Source organism: Dermacentor variabilis, chromosome 4 (assembly GCF_050947875.1).
Source record: "Dermacentor variabilis isolate Ectoservices chromosome 4, ASM5094787v1, whole genome shotgun sequence".
Lineage (NCBI taxonomy): Eukaryota > Metazoa > Arthropoda > Arachnida > Ixodida > Ixodidae > Dermacentor > Dermacentor variabilis.
This window is the reverse complement of record NC_134571.1, coordinates 7,927,891-7,951,556: the sequence shown is the minus strand read 5'-3', so window position 1 is coordinate 7,951,556 and position 23,666 is coordinate 7,927,891. Positions and strand designations below refer to the sequence as shown.

Below are 23,666 nucleotides of genomic sequence, written 5' to 3'. Positions count from 1 at the left end.
CGTCAATGGCAGCATCAGTCTAGACACTCATTAATAAACCATGATGATGCCACACAAGAGCAACATAAATCTGTTTCACGTACACAACAATTATGAAACCAAACAAAGCATGCTGTCAGTAAAATTCAAAGAAAAACCTGAAAAAAAGAAAAAAAAGATAGTAGGTCTGACAGCTGCTATGACAGGAGGCTAGGAGGAGCACTGGAGCCCTCATGAAAATGGCTGCTAGTGATGCACAGTACTTTGTCGTCCAGTTTCTGCTCGAATGCGAAAGCCACTCATCGGGAAGGGCTATCCTCAAACTGAGCACCGACATTAGAGAGATACTGTGCAGCTGTCCTTGGACTGCTTGACACAGCTGCTCAGGCAAATAAAATATAATGCAGTGCCTTGGGGAGTTCTGGACAGTCCAGGATGACAAATCGAAGGTGCCTTTGAATGATTCTTAAGCTAAATTTTTCCAGTAAGGTGTTTTCAATATCAGACAGTGTAGTGGAGAGGTGCTCCCCACCCATAGTCTAATTGGTGGCTTTGGTGGAGCTTGAAGAAAAGACCTTCACGAGGCACTTGTTTGTGATTGAAAAACTGCTTATTAAAATTTGTACTTTTCTTACTTTTGTCGTGGGGCAGGCATTAAAATCTGTTCAGAAGTTTCTTGATTCACTGGGAAGATATGGCAACAGCCCATTCCTGGCTTCACTGTATGGAAGTGGAGAACTGCCCCAGTGTTTCTGTAGGTAAGCCATTTCCCTGTAATAGTATTAATAGCACTGAAAGCATGTTTATTCTCTTCAGGTTGAAAGGGAGGTTGGTGTAGATACTGCCGAACCTTGTTATATCCGATTGTTAAATCTGTTATAGCATACATACTAACAACATGGAAAAAAAAGATAAGTTCTGTGCAAAAGAAACACAAGCATAATGCCTCCAAGAGGCATGAATGGGTCTCCTGTGATGGCCTGTTGGCAGCTTGATGTGCAGTATATGAAAAGGAAACAATAAATTACATGCATTTTGCACTGTTGCTTATATGCAACTGTGCAATCAGTGTGACCACAGAGGATTGGCATGTTGGCTTGGCAGCTGTGATCTAACAAAGCCAAGTTGCTGACCAAAACTTCTGTTGCTACAGCTGTCAACTTGTCCATGCATGTGATCTTGCCAATATTGCTGATAAGTGCTATGGGTATGTATGTATTAACAGCGAGATTTCTTTTGGGTGTCTTGTTGCCAACCACTATGCCTGTTGTTGAAACATTTTCATCACAGCTGTACTTTTCTAGCCTAACCAGGGCCACTTGGTCAGAAGTTGGCAAGGTTGCGGTTTGGTGTTGAGCCAGTGTGGTGTCATCTTTCTTTGTGGCTGCTATGTTTGCAGCATTGCAGATGCAGATCATGTTTGGAAAAATTGAGTGGTGCACCATGTGCAGTCTGAAATTGCGGTTGCCATTATACCACATTGTTTCTAGAGATAGCTGCAGTGCCCCTAATAAACATGAATAATCGTACAAATCCAAAAAGTCAAGCAACTGAAAAAAATTGGTCGACATTGGTATGTGGTATTTTTGCTTCCAGAAAACACATTTTGAGCATCGAGCAAACAAAAAAAAATTCACCAACAATTACGATAGTCCCGTATGCAAAATTTGAGTGCAGCTCTACATGCATTTTCATTTCGTGTGTGAGTATTATGTCTTATGATTATATAGGTTTATATTAGGAAGAGAATGCTGTGAGTAGCATGCTTTGTTTGCATACAGACGATGCGTGCTGCTCTGGTGCCATATCGTAGCAATCGTCGCCGCACAGCCCATCTTGCACAGCACTGTGCTTTTCTTGTCACGCTTTCATTCCACCAATGAAGAGAGTGGCCCTTTGTTGCGGGAAAATCTTGCCACCAGTGTAAGTGGCGACAACACCCAAGGGAGTGTTGCATCAAGCTTTACTCGTAGCCGCTCGCCATCATCGTTGCAGGAGCAGTGATACATGTCGTACACACTGGTATCGCAGACTGACCTCAGCAGCTGACGCCGCAGACGAGCGTAGCCCTCCCCACCTCACGCCACCCTGGCCTCCCCTCGGAGGTTCAGATGAGATTGCCATGTTGTGGCCGTCGGCAAGTCGGCGCATGCGTAGGCCATTTCCCCTCCATTCCTCCTCCACTTTCCCCTCACGCGCTCTCCTTTCATCTACCGTTGTGCTCTGCGTTTGCTTTCATCTTTCGCCTGTGCTCATTAGCTCGGTTACGAGGTATAACGCTGCCGCTCAAGGCAAGAATGGGCACTTAGGAGCTGCACTCTAAAATTTGCATTGCTGTAACCATGTCTGATCTTGCTTTCTTGGTCACATTAAGCAGGGGAACACTCCATTAAATTAAAACACGACCATATAAAATGAAAATAAAACCATTAAAATAAAACAACTTTCTTATTAATTGTTAACGTGATGTGTATTTTTAAAACCATACAGAACTTTTAAAAATTGCATGTGGCAGACAGTGTAATTGTAGTTGTTGAGCTGGATTACCCAAAACGTCTGACATTACCTGCATGAGAAATAAAAGTGCATAATCAATTAGTTAATGAATAGCTTACTAATTTACTTATTAAATAATTAATTTATTGAACATATTACAATTCACGAATTATAGCCGGCCAATTTTCAAGGCATATCCACTTGGAACGACTTTAAGAATCACACAGGTTTTGAGATTTCCGGTAAAAAATGCACAGTTGTTCCTATTACCTTTATTTAGCAATCTACCGGTTTCATTTCACTTTATTACCTTAAAGGCCCCCGGGGTCGGGGGTGTTACATAAGGGGTGGGTTACATGTATAAATCATAATAAACAAAGAAAACACGTAATGAACATAAATTATTCGCTGTTAAATACAGTAGTTATACAATTCAGAAATTTAGATGTACAGGTGATTGCGGCGATGTCGTGTGGAAGGCCGTTCCAGTCCGGGGCTGAGCGTGGGAAGAATGAAGATGTGAATGTAGCAGTGCGTGTACGAGGCCGTGCAACTTGAAGGGGATGACCAATGCGGGGGGAAATACGTGCCGGCGGATTGATGTAGGGCAAATGACGAAGCGAGCTGTAATAAAGTTTATGAAACAAGCACATACTAGTAATACGACATCTACAAGCTAGAGATGTTAAACCTGCCTCTGCTTTTAATGATGATATACTGACGTTATATGAATAGCATGAATATATGAATCTTTTGGCTCAACTTTGTACTGATTCTAGGGAAATTGTTAGATAATTTTGGTTAGGGCTCCAAATAGCAGAGGCGTATTCTAATTTAGGACGGACAAGTGATTTGTAGGCAAGTAGTTTTAGGTTTTGTGGGGCATGTCGTAGATGACGTTTTAAGAATCCAAGGGTTCTGTTAGCGGATGATATGATTTTTCTGACATGTGCTTTCCAGGTTAGGTCATGGGACAATGTTATGCCGAGGTATTTATAAGTGTGAGTTAATTCTACCGTGGCGTGCGAGATTTTGTATGAGAAGAGGAGAGGATTACGTTTTCGGTTAAAAGACACGAGCTTACATTTATTGGGGTTTAGTTCCATGAGTCATTGGTTACACCAGTCCTGTACGCTGTTTAAGTCATTCTGGAGGGCGAGCTGATCAGAGGTGTTATTGACTGTGCGATAGATGACACAGTCGTCGGCAAAAATACGGATGTTACAAAAGACATGCGTTGGTAGGTCATTAATGTATATTAAAAATAATAGCGGGCCAAGGACTGATCCTTGTGGGACACCTGATGTTACGGGAAGAGGACTAGAGGCTTGATTATTAACGTAAACATACTGGGTGTGGTTAGCAAGGAATTCACTTATCCACTGTAAAATGTTAGGATGAAGGTTTAACCATGAAAGTTTTAGTAGCAAGCGTTTGTGGGGTACTTTGTCAAACGCTTTCACGAAGTCCAGGAATATTGCATCAGTTTGAAGGTTACAGTCAAGGTTCATATGCAAGTCATGGATGAAAATAGCCAATTGTGTATTGCAAGATAGGTTTTTACAGAAGCCATGTTGAGCAGGATGAAAAAAATTAATAGAGTCAAGAAAGTTCATTATGTGGGAATAAAATGACATGTTCCATGATTTTGCACGGCACGCTTGTTAAAGAGATGAGGCGGTAGTTAAGGGGTGATTCTTTGTTACCTGATTTGAAGACCGGAACAACTTTCCCCACCTTCCAATCGCTGGGAATGCTACCTGTGGAAAGTGATTGTGCAAAAAGTTTTGATAGATACGGTGTGGAAGCATGACCAGTATTCTTGAGGAACTTGGGGGTGATCTCATCAGGGCCCGCTGAAGATGGCATCTTGATATTTTCTATAATACATATAATGCCGTGCGCAGAAAACATGATTGAAGGCATAGGCAAACTTAGGTTGGTAGTTGCGGTAGAAAGTGGCATATCGGTTTTGTGTGTGAAGACGGATGAGAAAGCAGTGTTAAAAATATTTGCACAGTCAATGTCACTTGTCATCTCGCCAAGTGGGTTAGCTAGTGTGATGATCGGAGCCTGTTGAGGATTTAGTACTTTCCAGAACTTCCTCGGGTTATTTGTTAGGATCTTGGGGAGGTCAGTTTGGAAAAAATCGCGTTTGGCATTACGGATAGATTGCAGGTATGTTGATTCGGCTGTGTAATATTTCTTCCAGGCGCATGCGCTTGGGTTGCGTTTTGCTGCACGGAAAAGTCTCTTTTTTTTTGTTCTCGAGTGTCTTCAAGAGCTTTGAAAACCATGGTTTGTTGTGACTTGCACGAAATGTGATGGTGGGAATAAACTTCGCGGTGAGTTCGGCAATTTTAGTTTTGAAAGTAAGCCAATTATCCTCCAGGGATCGATCATCGAAACCCGTTTCAAAGTTTAGAAATGACGCCGTCAAGTGATTATTAATTTCTTCATTCGGTTTATGCATTGATGCACAAAAGTAGCTGGAATGCCCATGTATTTCATTGCCCACTTTGGGAATGAATATCTTGAAACATAAACCCTGTAACATAAAACTATTCCCATCTGTTTTTATTCTAAATCGGCTATTCGCCCTCTGTGATAGGTCAAGATGGCTCGGGCTCTGCCCATATCGGTGTGCCGCCCGCCAATATGGGCTGGACCCAAACTGTTCTGACATATCAGGGAGGGCTAATGGCTGATTTGGAATAAAAACAGATGGGAACAGTTTCACGCTATACCAGCCCTGGTGTCATCCTGAAAATCTGTTCCCAGTAGATGCATCATGCGAACTCACTGGCTACAATTTGTAAATTGCAATATGTGCCGTGAAGTAATATAAAAGGTAATTAGATTTTTTTTAAATTATTTAATTATGCATTTGGACTTCTCGTGCAAATAATATATGCTTCTTTGAGTAATCCAGCTCAATGACTAGAATTATGCTATTTGCTACAGGCAATTTTTTAAAGTTCTGTATGGTTTCAAAAAAATATAACACCCAGTATGTGTGCTTGTTAAATTTAGGTTTGACTGAGCTTAAGATGAAAAAAATAGCAGTAATATGCAGTGAAATAGAAGAGAATAAGAAAAGCTAGATATGCAGCATTGTCACTCGTCTCTGCTCTGGTTGTTACATGCAACACAATGCTTCATTACAGCTGCAATTTAAAATTTTAAAATTTAATTTTATTTAAGTTCTACAACTAGTTGCTAGCTGCTAATTATTGTCATCATCATGCGTGTCTAGTGTACCAGTTGGGCAGTATTTTGGCACTGGATTAGAAGTTTGGGTAGGTGATCACTATGTCACAGTTGAACACACTACAAGGACCTTCACTGCTTTCTGGGCAAAAAACCATTGCAGGGATTGCTGACATCCCTAGTCTCTGTGCATTGTTCCGCCATTTGTGGTCTTTCCCTTTACTACCCAGTGCAGTGATGCTTTGCATGAAGTAGCCATCCTATTTATCACATATGAGTGCCTATGAGCTCATGCATCAGTTACTAGATCGGTGGGTTGCAAGTTCGATTCCCAGTTTAACCAGTAATGTGGTGGCATTTCCTTTTGTTTGCACTGATACCGAAGGGCTGGTTGATGTAGTATTTGGTGAAGTGGCTTTACGAGATAGAGGCAAGACATTGCCCGATATGTAAGAATATACAAGATTGTTGAGAACAGTGAGACTGAAATGCTGCAGGACTCATGTAAGAGCGTGGCCACTAATCTACAATATTTCATAATCAAAACAACTCAGCTTCTTGAATGGATTCATGACTATTTTGAGCATTCGCCGTAGTATTGCAAAGCCCCGTAATTTGTGGCCTTTCTTTCTCGAAGAGTCAGTTCACCTGACTTTTTTTTGTGGTTGAAGAGTAGAAAAACTTTTTTTAAGGAAACGAAAATTTAAATAATACACCTACTCAAAAGTATTACAGATGACTGGGAGAAACGGCAACAATGTGAACTTTAAAAGCATTATCACCATAACCATTGTCTTTGATAGAGGAAGTGTATGTGTCCATATTGCCCGTAGACAAGCAGTATGTCTGTAAGCAAACAATCAGAGTACAGGAAAAAAAAAAGAAACAGGATTGTATTGATGCTTTTCTTCTTCGCTGTTTGCCACATTGAAGTTCTTGCAGAGTAACTTTTGAAAACTTGGTTACATATATTGATTTTGCTCACTTAGAGAAATCATGGCAATAAAGTTAGACGAGAAGCATTGTTTTACCTGCACAGGAAGTGATAGTAACTCTGATGAATCCTTGCTCTTATGCTTGGTTATAGTACAGTGGTAAGTTAGTGACTTGGAATCTTGTGCTAGTACCACGTATTTCACATACACAGATCCTTTCATATTCCTAACCTTTGCAACTGAGCAAGAAAAATAAAGCTTGTAACTCCGTCTTCCAAAATTCCTTGCTCAAAGCTTTTGTGTGCTGTTTTGTTTTGTAAAATCCTGTGCATGGCAAAATAAAAAGTTTTTCACAGCATTCAGTACAGTAGCCTTAATCTCCCTGTTTTTTGTCCAGTCTGAGCATAGCACACTGACTTGTGTGTTACAGGCTGTGCGCGGTCTATGGAGGCATCTATCACCTGCAGAGGGGGCCCAGCGCTCTCCTGGTCAATGAAGACGGTGCTTGCATAGGGATTGTGTCCAATGGCAGGCGGTTCAATTGCAGGTAAATGTGTCATGAATGTATTGTTGTGTGTTAGAATATAAGCCATTCAGCCAGCATTAACAGTAGCTTAATTTATTGCAATATATCTCATTCTGGAAATATATATATATATATATATATATATATATATATATATATATATATATATATATATATATATATATATATATATATAAAAGTATACTTTGCGTCGTATGATCTCATCTTTCATGGAGAAATATCATATAACCTTGCGTAAGGGCCATGCCGCTGGATTTGGGTCTAAACAATATGGAAAAAAATTTCCCCTTTTTTCCATGTCAGCTGCAGCTATATTTGAAGTAGTAACTTAGCGCGATAAAAACATGGAAACAAGAAAGGCGGACAAGGACAAGCGCTTCAGCTGCAGCTAGAATACAGTATGTCAGCATGGTATTGGTGTATTGCACACATACACATTGGGGTCCCCTCTGTGGGAAGACGCTTGTCAACTTAACTGCTGGCACCATCATGAAATTTATTTCCTAGCACTCTGCCGTTTGTGCCATTACATTTTCTGTGCATGCGAGGCTTTCAATGCTCTGCGCATACGTTGTTGCTTCTATGCCACCCAAAAAGCATGCAGTCGCTTGACTGCTACACTCCGTTCACATTTCGCGTGAAAACCTTGGGAGTTTTTTACCACACAGCCTTACGCATCGCAAGTTATTTGAGGGTGGCTTCACCTTTGGGAAGCGTGGTACTGATGTGGTGCATAGAGGCATATCAGATGGTGTATTGGTAACCAATGCGGTGGCTTAGTGGCTGTGGTGTTGCGCTGCTAAGTACAAGGTCGCGGGATCAAATCCCGGCCACGGTGGCCGCATTTCAATGGGAGCGAAATGCAAAAACCCCTGTGTTCCGTGCATTGGGGGCATGTTAAAGATGCCCTGGTAGTCCAACCTAATGTGGAGTACAACATGCCTCGTAATTAAATTGTGGTTTTAGCACATAAAACCCCAGAATTCAATTCAGTTTGTATGGTGTATTGGTATACTCTTCAGTGGTCGACTAAGTGCCAGCAAAATTTGTATGCTGGCTCTCCAGCTAGTTCTCTATGCCTTGTCCTCTAGCATGTGAGAAATGTGTGTGCACCACATAAGGCATCGCCCATGGGCTCTACGCTTCATGGTATACGTTTAAACAGCACGATTTTGTCGCTCCTGTGCCAGCTGGAACGTACATAGGCATTCATATTTTGCATGAAAATTCCATCAGTTTCTTTCATCATACAACCTTGCATGCAATACAGTATCCGAGGGTGGCTTCAGCTTGTAACAGCACACTTTCACTGAACTAGATCACGGCTAATGGGGCTAGCGGCTGCAAACAGAGCTAAAATTAAGGCTTTGCAAGGTCATTTCACATGGCAGCAAGCATGTTAGTTTTTCAAAGCACATACAAATTCATTTACCTTTAACTTGTCTAAAAGTCGCACCTAAAAATTTGGGCCCAAATTTATGGGGGAAAAATGTGCTGCCCTTACACAATAATAAATGCTATTTATTCATTATTGAAAAGCTTTAACATATCTTAAACAGTGAACATGTTCTAAGTGTGTGTTCTTCTGTTTACTTGCATTGTTTCCTTAGCTGCTAGGACATCTATCCAATGTGTCCAGCTTGCCTGTTTGCTGTGTGCATGTTCATACGTTCAAAGAAGTCACGCTGTACTGCCTAGTCAGTTTTCCTTGTTGCTCTTGTTTCTTTTTCTTTACTTGAGCATGATGGATCTTCATGTTGACATTATAAGCACCGCATGTGTGCGTTTTGTATTACGTATCTTGTGGTGTGCAGATGGGTTGTCATGGGAGCAAGCTATGCCCCACCTGAAATTTCTTCATCGAGGGACCTGCAAAGGTAATGCCTCTGGCATGACAAAAGAAAATGTGACATGCCACATCTTTACATGTGACTCGCATTGCTTGCAGAGTTTCACGAGCCATCGTTATCTCTGATGAGTCACTGCATCCAGCAGAAAAAGAGCAGGTAAATAGACTCCAGACCCAGACTGTCATATTTACTGGTGCCAGATTGTCTTAAAGGCACGAAAACTTCATTCTTAGCTCCAGCTTGTGCTGAAACAAAAGGAAAAAGAAAGGCATTCTGTTTCAAGGGGAAAGTTTGGGCGTTTCCTTATTGTATCACCTAAACAAAATGTTAATAATCGTACACATGCAAAGTGGGAAACCAGCCATAGGAATTACCTTTCTCACACCGCATACCGTTCCATTCCGAATGTTGTTGGCAGTGGTTCTTTCTCTTTGGGAATGCCAATCTCCGTTCTCCAGTACCTTGTGCTGCACCTAGTACACATCGTGTGCGCATCCAGATGCCATTAAAAAAAATGACATTCATCAGCACTTCGTTTTCGCTGATTACTGATAAATGTTAACTGGAGCATTTCATTTCGCCACAGAATCTGAGGACAGTGTTTTAGAAACTTGTGGAGCACAGAATTTTTGCTAACTGGATATGCCTTCATTGCTGCTGGCTTCAGCTCTGCAATTGGGACATGTACTCTAAGTAAATAAGTGCAACATTAATTAGTATAACTTGTAATTGGCTGACATCACTCAGCAGTTCCTCATGCAAGGAAATGTCTGCCTAGTGTAGTAATACAACTGATGGGACAGAATAGCACACTATCTGCCACAGTTGGTTTTAGTAAATTTGTTTGCACTAGAAATCTCACCTAGTTTTTAGACATGCAGAACATTTGCATGCGTACAGAGATATTTATTATTGAATTGTGCGCTTCAAAAATCTAGAATCAGCTCAGCTGCAATATTGTGTGGAAAAGAAACCTCACTGTGGTAGAAGTTGCAGATTTGTGCAAGGCCGCCTGCACGTCATGGTAACAGGTCACCCACTGCGGCATGTAAAGAGGCTATTTTTCAAGCCCATGAATATGGCTCCATTACATATAGTTTGCATTAATGTTATAACATTCTTTTTTTGTTTGCCTTCTCAGTTGCCATAATCCTCCTGTTACATTCATGCAAACACAGTATCCTGATTGAAAACACTGTTACTACCTTGTTTGTACAGAATGCAGTAATTTGTGCTGAGAAATCAGTACATCTTTCATTGTAAAGCTGAAGCAACAAAACTGGGAGTGTATTTTTGATCAGTCACTTATGGCATTTCTTTTCATGCAGTGTAACAAAGCATGACAGCAACAAGCAATCATCAGTATCATGACATTCCTGCTGGTTATGTGCTCAATGCACACTAAATTATCTTTATTGAAATGAAATATATCCACATATATTGGCATCTACTATGTGTGTGCAAATGTTTGAAATTTCTAGTATAAGTTCAATAGAAATAATATTCGATTCAAGTATTCAAAACTCAAAATTGTTGAATATTCACTTCTGTTTGATATCAATAACAACACTGGCTGGAGTCTATAAAGAGAGAGACAGAGGGGAGTGGTGATTGCTACAAATGATCCTGTTGCTGGAAAGGCATAGTTGCACGGATGCACCAATATTTAAGTTGTACAATAATTTCAGTCATTCAATAAAGGTGCTTTGCCTTTATGCAGCCTGCAAATTTGCTGCCTGGATTTAGATTTATTATTTAGCTGTTCTGACCTTGTTTGCATTCCTTTATAACAATGTGCAGTGCTGTCCTTGTGAATCTGGAGACATACTTTTCATTTGTATCATTGCTGCCATTGTCATAGTGCACAAAGTTTGACTACTTATCACTTGTTTCTCATTTACAAGCTCCTCAGTAGACTTGACATCCAGTTGTGAATGGAATTGCATACATTAAGTAATGTGAATGGTGGGCCTTTTTTTTTTTAACAAACGGACAATATGTAACCTTGACATATCACTTTTTTTTGGAAATAACAAAATATTCTGTTTGATTTGATATTTTAAGGTTGATTTTCTCGAATATTCGTATTCGATCTGGAAATTTGTGTCTAGTGTCTACTGAAAGTGATGCCGCCAAAAATGGTTGATCAAAAATATGGCCTTGGATGGTGAAGATGTATGGATATAAACTTGAAATTCAGAGTTACAGCGTTCCCAAAGTCATCTCACCAACTGCTTACCTTGGCAGGTCACGCTACTCAGACTTCAGCGAAGCGACCAGCTACCACATTCAGTTATGGTACAAGAGCAGGGTCCTGGCATGATGGTCTGTCCACCTGGACTATGTAAGTGCTCAAGCTGTCGATCAGAATGAGTGGAAACGAGGCAACCATGTCAAGACAGTGGTGGCACACTTAGGCCTAGCCACCTAGTGAATTAGACTGGCCTGCCATTGTCACTGAAACATCTTGAGGATTCTGTAAACGTGTGTGCCAGTAGAGGTCCTCTGCTGTGGATCACTGAAGCTGATGAAATATACCGATAAAGGCATACAAATATTACAGCAGAGTTTGCATTAGAACTAATCAATATCTAATTATAAAGTGCATACTGGGAGATGTTTCTGCAAGGCAGAAAACATCAAGTGCCTGACATTGATGTCATCAGGTGTAATAGTTGCATTCATGTTCTTTTAATATTTCACTCTGGGCACATTAATATTTTTTTTTTTTTACAAAACTAAAGGCTGTGCCTTCCTTTTCATCTTGTTACCCTTGTATCTGTGCATGTTTGTCCTAGGTGTGTACTGGTATGCAAGGACTCTTCATATTTAAATTTCTTTTTGTCTATATACCAGTGGAAAAAAAATGGCAGTTCTGTACTCTCCAAGTAAATTTAACTCTAGAAGATTAGAGAAGTGGCCACCATAATGCAAATATATTCTTGTTCCATTCTGTTTTTTTCTCATTGCATAGTGGTTCCCATGATAACATGTAGTTCTTATGTCTGCTGGAAAGCATTTTAGCGCAGGTGGACAGAAACAAGAAGAATGAACACGTTGACACCATGAACTTCAACAGTTATTCTCTCGCAATTGACACGCCCGAGGGCACAGGATCGAGCCGCGGCGGCCGTATTTTGATGGGGCAAAATGTAATATTGCCAGTGTATCATGCATTTGCTGCATGTTAAAGAACCCCAGGCAGTCAAAATTAATTTGGAATCCGCCACTACAGTGTGCCTCAAAATCACATTATGGTTTTGGCACATAAAATCCCAGAATTAAAAAAAAAAGAAATTCACACACTTCTCTGTCTGCCAGTACTAACACAAACATTCCCAACAAAAAGCTGTACTCTTCTCTCTGGTCACAAAATGGAGCAACGCACATAAACATCTGGACCTCCATGTTCAAGTAGCTAAGATGAAAACATTGAGACCATAAGTTAGGGCTAGTTTTTATGTGCAAGCGTAAGTGGCCAGCTTGTGAAATCGGCGGTGTTTGTTTGACGCCATGAAGCAAGCGAACGAGGAAGGCACCCGGGCCTCCTTGCTGGCTCTAGTTTGTCTGCAAATTTTGTCTGCGCATTTAATTAGCACTATGGGCAATAACAATGCAGAAATTTGTGGATAAACAATCATTAAGCATCCTTTGTACTCTATAAAATAACACTTTGAACACAAAGTCTGATGCTCATATGCCTGAAATTGCATTGCTGAAATGTTTGCTATTAATAGATAACGAAAAAATTTATGAAGCACCAACCTTGCTTACCATTCACGAATATAGGATACGTTGAGCATGCATTGGGAGGTGGTTATTTGCGGCACTATATTTCACTCTGTTATGGGGGGTGCTCCCCCTTACCACTGTGCCTCACCCGCACGTGGAAGCCAACTGGTACTTCAAGCGCCACTTCCTCAAGCAACGCATTTATAACTCCGCATTTATAATGCCTGCCACTGCCTCTGATCGCAGTTGCTACAACCAGAGGTGGAATTGCTGCATTCTTCCTCTGTGACAGCTAGCGCTTTATTAGCTGTCACGGGGTAAGAATGCGAGAATGCTCCCCTTACCACCATGTGGTACTGAAGGTACTACCCTACCAGCGGTACCACCATACTGTCCCACAGCATGGTTGGACGGGCTTTATCTTGAAAGTGATCTGCTTTGGGGGCAGTCTAGGTGGGTCGACGGCTTGTAGCTTTGCATGCGCTGTGTTCTCCTTGCTTGGCTTGCGTTGAAGCAGTAGACAGCACGAAGGTCACTTCGTTTGCTCCTGCTGCCGCCATTCCTCATGCCAGCCTTTTGACAGCTCGTGTCTATGGTCATTGAGTGTGGAGTGTTCATGTTTGCCTGTGCACACTGACACCATACTAGGTAATTTAGATAGTAAGCAAATGTTTACAACAGGGCCTTCTACTGCTGTGGCTGCTGTGTATGGCACAGCTGCATGAGCCATGTTTTGAATACGATCTGCGATGCGGACAGTGTAGCTGTCTAGGTGCACCGAGGGCCCATAGCGTCGTATGCGCTATAGCACCCATATGCTTGTGCATCACCCGCAGTGATGAAGTGAAACATCACTGTAACTACAGTATTTCACTATGTCAGTCCTAATGTTACAAATTGTTTAGCTTTTCTGTAGTGCTTATGGACCATCACTTTGATACTGCTGGTTCTTTCTTCCACATGCATAGAAACAGTTAAAGGGACAGTGCAACACATGTGGCTGCCTTAGTGTCTTGTGGTGACACTTAACATTGCGAAGTGTCTGTTGTGAAAAATAATGGAAAACATATTGCTTACAGTTCAATTTCTGTTGTTGCAGATGTTGTCCACTTGACCTGCCCCAGTGTTCACGAAACTGCCGAACAAGACTTGGCGCCAGCTGTGAGAATGCTTTTTGACACAACACAGTCACCTCAAGGTACAGGCCACTGATTTAGGCTGAAGGCAGAATTTATTTGGCTCTGCCCCCCCCCCCACATGTTTTCTGTTGTCCTATGGCATCTTTGAAGTACAGAAGTATTCTGCTTCCAGCACTGCACTTACACTCCACATTACAGTCCCTGCCAACCTCGAATAAAGGAAACTAATTGGACTTTGCATTGAAAGGATGGATGGTCGTGTGTTAGTGCCATGCCTTGCTCATGACATTAAAAGAAGCTGGGAAGTGATATGTCAGCATTATATCTTTGACAAGACAAAATTCTGAATGTGCTACATCAGGTCTTTGCATCTGCAACAGTGCCATGATCTTGAAGCTGTGCTTTTGGCACACTGTAAAGCCACAGGTCAGCCTCAGACAAGTGGAATGCACTGTGCACAATTCTGAATGAGAGCCAACTTTTGTTCCACAGAATTGAGTTTAGAGTTTCAAAGACATGAATAGCAAAAGCCAACTGTAAAACACCTTATTATATTATCCTACGAAGGCAATGACAATAAATGTCGCATGTTTTGGATGCCACCAGTACTTGCATGCATAGTACATCACAATACTACATCCTGTGTTTAAATAAAGGCTGGCAGTGCTCCAGAGAGCCTGTATGCATGCGGTATAGAAACCTTTCTTTGGTTGCACAGATGAGGACAAGTCTAAGCCAAAGGCATTGTACATACTGTACTTCAATGTTGAAGACACAACACAAGCACCCCTGAATGAAAACTGTCCACCTGGGCTGGTACTTGTCTCTTCTCCAGGCCCTCACCTGGACTATGAGCACCCAGTCAATGAGGTAGGCACCACATGCTGTTGTTTCATACCTGACCATTGGCAAGTTGTACCTTTCTTTGCACGATTCTCAGTGGATTACCATGGTGCACTGCACAGATTGCATCTGACAGATAAGTGGAGTGCTGACTCTGAAGAGCTTGTCATCCTCTGCGCCATCTTTTTAAGCATGAAATGCCTGTGCCAACAGGATTTCAGCAATGCTGCCATAAGAGCCCTGCAGTGCTTATCCAAATGCCACTCATTGTCAGTCATCAAGGCAAACTCCACGGCACTGGTGGGAATGAAACTTCTGCCCTCCCAAGATTGGCTGTGGGAGAATAGTGAACTGAGCAAGTTGGTAACAGCCCACAATTATGATAGCAGCAAAAAACCAGACAAGAGGGAACAGGTGTGATAGGACTAAATAGTAATTGACATTCCTCCAAAAGAAATCTTTACATACAGCAGTATGCTTGTTCTTTTTGTAATGCCAGTGCGGAGCATGCAGAGTGAAGCGTATTTTTTAGCTCTTTTGTTACTGTGCCTGTTTCAATCGATTACCAATTTTTCTACATGCTGTTAAACATTTTCGTTGGTTCTTCTACTAACAATGTCACGCACCATATTAAATGACTGCACTTTAATTATGTCAGATTTGAGCATTTGTAGCAAATTGGAGAGTCTGGAAAAATAAAACTTGGACTGGAGGTATTGTCAAAGGTAGCCTCCAGTGCGCCTAGCACTTCCTCAAGAAACAGTTGGCACTCTGGTCGACTTGACAACATAATTTTTACATGACAGCAGCATTGAAGATAAAGAAGCTTCTCTCGTGTTGTCTGATTTTCTGATCTGACACCTAGGCTGTTTTTAACCATGTCTCTAACAACAGTAGATGCTCATGAGTGCATTTTATTTTGATAATTGTGTTCCACTAATATCTAATGCAACCTTATTTCTCTCACCACGGGTTGCTTTTATCCATCAGTGTTTCTACAGCGCATGTACAAATTATTACGAGTAATCCTTCCCATCATGTGGAGTTTTCGCTTGCACAAGAGCACGTAGTTGATGTCGAGCTGGCCCTTGACCTGCAGTCTGTCTTACATTTTGAACACCACCTGTGCAAGTGCTCTTATTCAGTACTGTACAGTATTGTGCAACACTCCACATTACTGTACAGGAACTGAACAAACTATGTGGAAGCTTAAACGCTAGTTGCATGCACACTGAACCCTTGCTTGCACAGAAACGTTGGTCGATTGCAATAATCCAGTACGAGGAGGCTTCCGCATGCCCCCTGACCTGATAGCTATTACTTAGCAAGCTTAAAGAATGCAATAAAAAATGACCCAGCTGCCTTCTGCAGTGAGTAAAAACAAATGGTTCCTGTACAATAGGAACTTAGCCGTTTCCACATTTGCGAAGCTACTGCTGCCTCACATAGTAAGAGCATCACTATGGGTAGTATTGGCACCAAAAAATCTGAGTAATTTTTGGCGTGATCTGACTCACAAAATTTTAAAACTAGGACCCAGGTGCATATTTTGCGTACTTCAGATTTTTTTTTTTTACTCTCAGTACTTATACTAAAAGCAGCAAATTATTACTTTCATTCCTGTTCCTTGAGCTGCTTCTTCAAAGGCTCACATAGGAATTCTTGAAAACTCACTGAGCTTTATTACTGCTTTACATCAGTTCATAACACTGGTGATCTGGCTATAATTTTATCTATTGGGCTCTATGCTTAGACTACATCGTCTTGAGAAGATATGGTAAAACATGAAAGCACTGAAAACAAGCACAATGCGAATGGTAACGAAAGAGTTAAAAGTATAGATGTCAGTTGCTAGTCAGCAATGGTCCTGCCCTGCCTGCCATCTTTCAGCTTGGCTTTGGCAGTGTTGAATGACCTGTAGCTCTTAAATGGCAGCATGCATTTAGAGGAACCACCACTGCTCTGTGTGTGTGTTCTTTCCTGCCAAGCCAGGAAGGGTGGTTCGAGGCCCCTTTAAAAAACACTTCCAACAGGTCCAGTTGCAGCATCTGTTTTTGTTTCAGAGCTGCAAGTGGACTTTTCTTAAGATTTTCTGGCTTTCTTCGATTTTGCTAAATATGTGAGGGCCCAAATATAGGTTCTGGCTGCAAGAGTAACTAGAATTTAGACATTTTATTTTAACTGCAAATAATTTTGCAAGTTCTTTGTGCATTTGAATAGGGAGGACTTGGAGCTAAATATTTCTGCTAACATAGCTTTTAAATGGTTTAAAATATTTAGAAAAGTGCTGTATTTCAAGAGAAAGTGACTGGTTTTTGTTATTACGGCCAGTATTTTGCAGCAATGCCTTTTTCAGTGCTGATGCCTTTCGGTGCTTTATTTTTTAGTGCTCAAGCATCGTGGTCGATCATAGAACGTCACCACTCACGAACACAAAAAGTGTGCATTAGCATTGACAAAGGCATTGCTACAAAATGCAGGTCCATATGTGGCCATGCACTTACTGGCTCAACGTGTTACTATGATTCAGCAACAGAGTTATGAAAATAATTTTGCGCAATAATTTTATGATATGTGCTTTTGTGCTAGTGCACAAGTGGCATTTGGAGTTAGTGCATTAAGGGAAAGTTTTACCTTGGGAACTCCAGTCTAAGCACATAGAAATAGAGAAGTCGGTTTGGTTACCTTCCTCTAAATGAATTTTGATATTTGTTGCATTTAAAATAAACATCTGTCGACTGCTGGGAACAAATGACTTGTTGAGGCCATTTTTTTTTTTTTTTGCAGAAATTGAGCAGTTTTGTTTGAAGGTGAAGCATTGCACTCAAGCTTCTCACAGGGTGTTGTAACAATACATATAGGTAGAGTTACCGCATGTGCTTTACGTGGGTGTGAACACAGCTAAGCGAGGCAGCAGGAATGCACACCTTGGCAGGCGTGTTGCAGGCATTACACCTCGATCGTGCAGGAGACAAGACCAAAGACGAAGGATTACATAGCTTCACATTTACTGTCCGTTCTGCTCAGACACGTGCCAATGGTGGCGTGCTGCAGCCACTTGTTCGGTCTGTGCACTTTCACAGCCAAATGCGCTGCACGTAGGCCTTTTAACCCACTACGCATGGTTCACGCATGCACTGTTGATACCAAGACAGCACAATGATGTCATCCATGTAATTTCTCTTGCAAGAAGATAATGCAGAAAATAATGTATCCACTTGGCAATGAAAAATTGTCATCGTTCTTTATACTACCAAACTTTTAATATTTATTTATTTTTACGTACTGCAGCCCTTTAGCAGGGCTATTGCAGGTACGGGCATGTGGTACAAATAAACAAAAAATGTTGTTGTAAAAATGAACCTGTGAGGCACTAATAAATGAGATCAGTCTAGTATATTTAAAAATTATCGTTTGGTTAATGACCAGATATTTCCAGGTATTCAATATAACTATACTTAAAAAAGTCATTCCGAGATTGAAAGACTGATGTGTTTAGCACGTAACCATTTCTGGTGGATGACGTGTAAAGTAATATATCGGCAATGCTTATCAGGATGATTTGAAGAGAGTGTACAGAGGAGCTCATTGTTTCATCATTTAGAAACAGAGGGAGGGATTGTCCTTTTATAGCGTTTGTAGATGAAGTGAATGGCCTTTTTTCTGGATCAATTCTATTCTGTTTATGTTGGAATTTTTATACGGATTCCGAACAGTGGCACCGTATTCAAGAATTGGTCTTGCGAAGGTTTTGGAAGTAATTTTGTTTCCTGTAGAGCTACATGAATTTATCGACTTGGACATCCAAGCTTTTTCAGGGCTTCATCGCAAGTAAGGTTAATGTGATTAGGACAAGCTTGTGGTGAAAAAGAGGCCGAGAAATGTTCCAGTACTCGCTATACTTAAAGATTGAAGACAAAGAAAATTTATTACAGCGGAGCTGTATATGCTACCCACCTATACATTTTTCAAAGCTGCAGCACCCTCTGTGAGGAGGCAAAGCAAACCAGTAACGCATGTGCCGACACCTGCGTCGCATGAGGAAAGCTAAGAAACCACCCCAATACCGTTGAGTTTCATACAATAATTACTAGAGGGAACTCTGGCGCTACTGTCTACGGGCGCTGCAATCAGGGCGGATCAACCGTGGTCCCTAGAATACAGGCTAGTCTGCCGTCCGCGTGCCACGCTGTATGGAGCAGGCAGGCGCTTGCTGAATCAAAGCACAGAGGGCCCTGCGAGCTGTCGTCTGCTTGGCTGCCTGCATGCACAGTGGCAGCTTGGCACGGGCGGGTTTACAACCTCTTCTGTGTCTATGGTTTCTCGCAAAGTCTCTCAGTAATGAAAGGGCAGCAAAGAAAGAAAAGCTAGAACATTTGAAAATGAGAAGATGGAAATTACTGCATTTCGCCAATTGCAACACATTGGGGACGCACGCTCAGCAGCCTTGTTAATTGTCTTTTTTCTTTCTATAATTTTTCTTCTTATTCACGAACCTCTTGCCACTTTATCGGATATTGTGTGCTGCAATATGTTTCCACTGTTTTTGCAGTGAAGCTGTCTATGGCTAGTATCTGGAAAAAAATGTGTCAGAGATGTTGACCAAAACAAATCACATGGGCCGATCCTGGCGATAGTACAGAAAAGGTCCAAGCTCAATGGCATATGCCCCTGTGGGCTCGCTAGTCTATGACGAAGCGTGTTGAAACGTCATTGTATATGTATCAAGTTAGAAAAAAAAAGAGAGAGAGAGAGAGAGAGAAATAACGCTGGTGCCCAAATGCTCGTCTATGACGATGCGTGTCGAAACGTCAATGTATGTGTACATTAAGAAAGAAAATGACAAGTAAAAAAATATAAAAAGACGGAACAAAAAACGAAGTTATCTGTTTGTTCCCTTACTCAACGAATAAAGCATAAGCACCATAAAGAACTTAATATAGCTATTGAGCAATACAGCTTTGCTGGTATTCGATTTTCATGGAAGGGCTCTGAATTTTATAGAGGTTCTACATTCTTCTTTTTATAATTTGTTTTGACTGCGTGCTTGATTACTTGCGTGGGATTATCACAGAGTGGAACTTGCTTCCACAATTTTACATAATGTCAAAACACATTCGGGTGCTCTCCTTGACCACACGTGATATCAACTTTACATGTCACGTCACTTCCTTGCATCACATCAGTGGCACATGCTTTGCAAATGATGGTTTTTCTTTTTTCTTACTTCTGCCTTTTGCAATTTGATCTTTTATTATGTGTTGATATTTGCTCACCCTTAACTGGAAGTGCTTTCTTTTTTTGCCTTGTATAGGTTTTGTACGAGCTTGGGTGTTTTTTTTTTTACCCTCTACCATGCCAAATTGAACACTCGTAGCTCATCTTAGCTATTAATGCGGAAGCATTTTATGGATCATGAGGTGGGAACTGCGGCATTGTTGGCGTTGGCATGACCCCGATGGTCCAAAAAGTAAGGTGAGCCAATCAAGGCAGTTCATGACGCCAATTATTAAGGCAGTCAGCTAAGGCAGAGTGAATTAAGGCAGGTTTAAGTAAGCTAGAGTTCATTGCGGCACTCGAACCCACGGCCATTGGTGGGAATCGTACCCACAACTCTCGGTGTTAATTAAGGCGCTGTTAATTAAGGCATGTCAGCCCACAACCTTTGGTGCTAATTAAGGCGAAGTTAAATTAACACGACTGAAAGAGCATAGGCATCGCGAGGTGGTTGCAATGCTTTTGCATTCATCCACTTGGAATGAATGCAAAAATGCCCCTTGAATTTTATAGTTTCACTTTTAACCACTGCGGCCTTGGCTGCCAAAGACAGCAGTACTGCATGAATAAATAAATACAGTGCTCAACTTATTCCAGGCTGCACAATCGCTTTGTATACTGAGTCGTATCCCCATTCAACAGGCATGATTTATACACCTCAGCAAAAAAAAAAAAATATTCATGAACTAATAGTACTACATTATGCAACTAAAACCTCTCATCGCACCCATAACAAATACAAATCTAATGCAGCAGCAGAAAAAAAAAAAGGAACGGCTAAACAACACCGTACTCTTGTCAAGCTTCTTCCATTGTTATTAGGCGTAATACACATTTTGTCTAGTGCGGTAAAGCATGTCAAAGCACATCTGTTATTTGGAATGCACATAAGACATTTGCAATCACTTTTTGTCTTGGGCCTAACAGCGCAAATTACTGTAGCTCATTTGTAACTTTATGTCTGTCTTGAACCCAGGCACTCATCTTCGTTCTCGTTAGCCTACAAAATTTTATTTAATTGTTTCCAAAATCAGGTTCCTTGCCTGCCTAAATAGAAATGTTTGCAGCATACCATGCATGGTATACCTTCCATGGGAAGGCAAGCTTAATTGGTCGCTGTTGAGCAGCACTTACCGATTGTACAGTAATAACAAGCTTTGACAAATGGCTACAGATTACTGTTCTGCTACTCCAATTGTTCCAAAAAGGTTTTTCTGCTACGAAAATTGCTCCAAATCCTAAACTGGCTGGACCACCACTGCAAATAACACAGAACACACTTATGAATTTCTTGCGGGCAGGCCAGCGTCTTGAGACGCTTCATGCGTTTCAATTTCATTTCAACAGCCCTCTAATTGTAGTTTAACTTTGCGAGTAGGCCATTTGCAGAACTTGTGTAAAAGCTTCACCTAAGCTGTTATATGCGATATGTCCACGTTAGACGGTTTAACAGATGCAGTTCATAGAATTTCGATACTCATTTTTGGTGCAAAGTTAGAAAGTTGGAAAGCTTGAGCTTAAACTTTCGTTTCATTGTTCACAGATTTTTCAGTCACCTTTTGTAAAATAGTTTGGGCCCTTGATAAAAATTCCACTTCCAACAGTCTATAAAATTTAGCCGCCTGTCTTATATGCAACATTTTTCATTCAGGTGGGCCCATCATTGTGTAATGAATATTGCTGCCTGTTCCTTTTCTTTTCAGGCGAGGGAAGTCTTTCAGAGAATGTATCCCAATGAGGAGTTTCTGCCACGGGCACCCGATCCAGAGGAGATCATCCTTGAGCATGAAAATAATCCCGGAGACCATGGGCCGCCTGCTGAGGAAAGGGATGGTGAACTGACTGCAGCCAAGACTGAACTGGAAACAGGCAAAGAGCAAATAGAGAAGAAGGGCAATGAGCCAGAAAGTGGTAAAGGCGATGACATCAATGCCTCCAAACGTGTTTTGGCCACATCAAATCCTGGTGGTGCTACTTCATCTGGGGATTCATGAAGTTTGACATACTTCATCTGTGCCTACAGTGTTGCTTCTGTACGTGTAAATCTGTTTTTTTAATTAAAATGGTGCTTAGTCTTGCTAAGCTGGTGGCATTACAAAATTAAGCAGTAAGTTTGGTTGAATGCATGAAGCCCAGGCTCCACTACATCTAGAAAAGCAACAGGTAAAAAAACACACACACACACTACTTGAACTTTGGTTTTGGTAGTATTAACCAAAAAAAAATTGTATGAATTTGTTTGTTCTGATGTTGCATTGCATATTTGCAATTCCAGAAGAATAACTTTCATTCTAGCTTGTCTTGTACGAGGCGCATGCATAAAGCTCGTATTATCACTGCCATAGAAAGGCACCCACAACAGGCATCAAAATGCGTATGTGCCTGTCTAGTTAGCACAGCGTAAAACTTGTGTTCTATATATTACCACGCAACACTGTTAGGACACCAAAACAAAAATGGCAGCACCCATTTGGAAAGTTGAAACACATGCAGTGATCCACTTTTTATTTGAAGGGAAAGGATACCAAGAAGATTCATGCCGAGCTGGTGACGGTGTACAGCGACAATGCCCTGGTTTACGACACTGTTATCAAATGGCGCATACGATTTCAGTATGGTCAAACAAGCCTGAATGATGAAGAATGAAGTCGCCACCTGTTGCTCGATGGTAAACCATAGATTGCGCAAGTGGAGGCTCTAGTGCTCGCTGATCGGCAGATAACTGTTGAGGAATTAGTAGAACAAGTTAACGTGAGCGCAGGCTCTGTGCACGACATACTTCATAACAACCTGCACATGACGAAAGTTGCTGTGCGCTGGGTTCCGCATTTGCCACTGCCAATGCAAAAAGACTTGTGGAAGGAAGCAGCCGCAAAAATGTTGAAGCTTTGTGAGACCAACCCTGGCGACATTTTCGACTGCCTGATAACCATGGATGAGTGTTGGGTGCACAATTATGACACAGAAACTAAACTGCATAGCAAACAATGGAAGCATGGAAACTCACCCAGGCCAAAAAAGGCCAGGGTAGTGCCGTCATCAGGCAAGGTCATGATGGGACTGCCTTTATGATCTTCTCACAGATTATGCCCGCAAAGGCCAAACTTTCGCAGAAATGAGACGAGACAGTTCCGTTCGATGCGAATGAAATCAAGATTCTTCTTTTTATAGTGAAAGCTTTACTGGCCGCGAACTTGCGATTTCGCCATGGAGGTGCTCCGAAGAGGCAGATGACATCGCAATGCGCGCCTCGCCGCAGATATTTCTCTCTCTCCCGCTCCCTAGTTACTACTGCACATGCGCCACTAGTAGCACCGAGCCACAGGTGCTGCAGTGCCGCGCTTTTCCGCCGCCGCTGCTTGGTATGACGTCACACCGCGTTCCTCGTCATTGCGCTCGCCTGCTCTTGCTTTGCCAGCTGCGTCGCAGGCCTGATAACATGTCGGAGGATTGAAAAGGAGAGCTCGCGTGTGCCGCAACCACAGTTGAGGCGACAGTATGTACGGCGACAATTCTGATCAGCAGGAGGAGGCCTGGAATCGACATCAGAACGAGATGAAGAGGAAACGAATTGCCCAGGAAACAGATGGACAGCGCACCGAATGACTGGCTAAAAGCCGCAACATAGCTAGACAGACAGACTAACCTGGACTTGCAG

At 41.7% G+C, this 23,666-nt stretch overlaps 1 protein-coding gene across 2 annotated transcripts in view; it reads left to right on the top strand.

Annotated features, from left to right (window-relative positions):
- The window catches only part of Rep (Rab escort protein), a 54,913-nt gene extending 32,805 nt beyond the window's left edge, over nt 1–22,108 (top strand). The window contains exons 8-15 of one of the 2 annotated variants that reach the window (XM_075688050.1): nt 631–737; nt 7,051–7,167; nt 8,982–9,044; nt 9,116–9,173; nt 11,265–11,361; nt 13,849–13,947; nt 14,607–14,758; nt 21,712–22,108. In XM_075688050.1, the coding sequence (XP_075544165.1) occupies nt 631–737; nt 7,051–7,167; nt 8,982–9,044; nt 9,116–9,173; nt 11,265–11,361; nt 13,849–13,947; nt 14,607–14,758; nt 21,712–22,002 (984 nt within the window). In that variant the 3' untranslated portion in view covers nt 22,003–22,108. The remainder of the gene's footprint in view (nt 1–630; nt 738–7,050; nt 7,168–8,981; nt 9,045–9,115; nt 9,174–11,264; nt 11,362–13,848; nt 13,948–14,606; nt 14,759–21,711) is intronic. The other variant, XM_075688051.1, reaches the window with a different exon arrangement.
- Nucleotides 22,109–23,666: the final 1,558 nt, after the last annotated feature.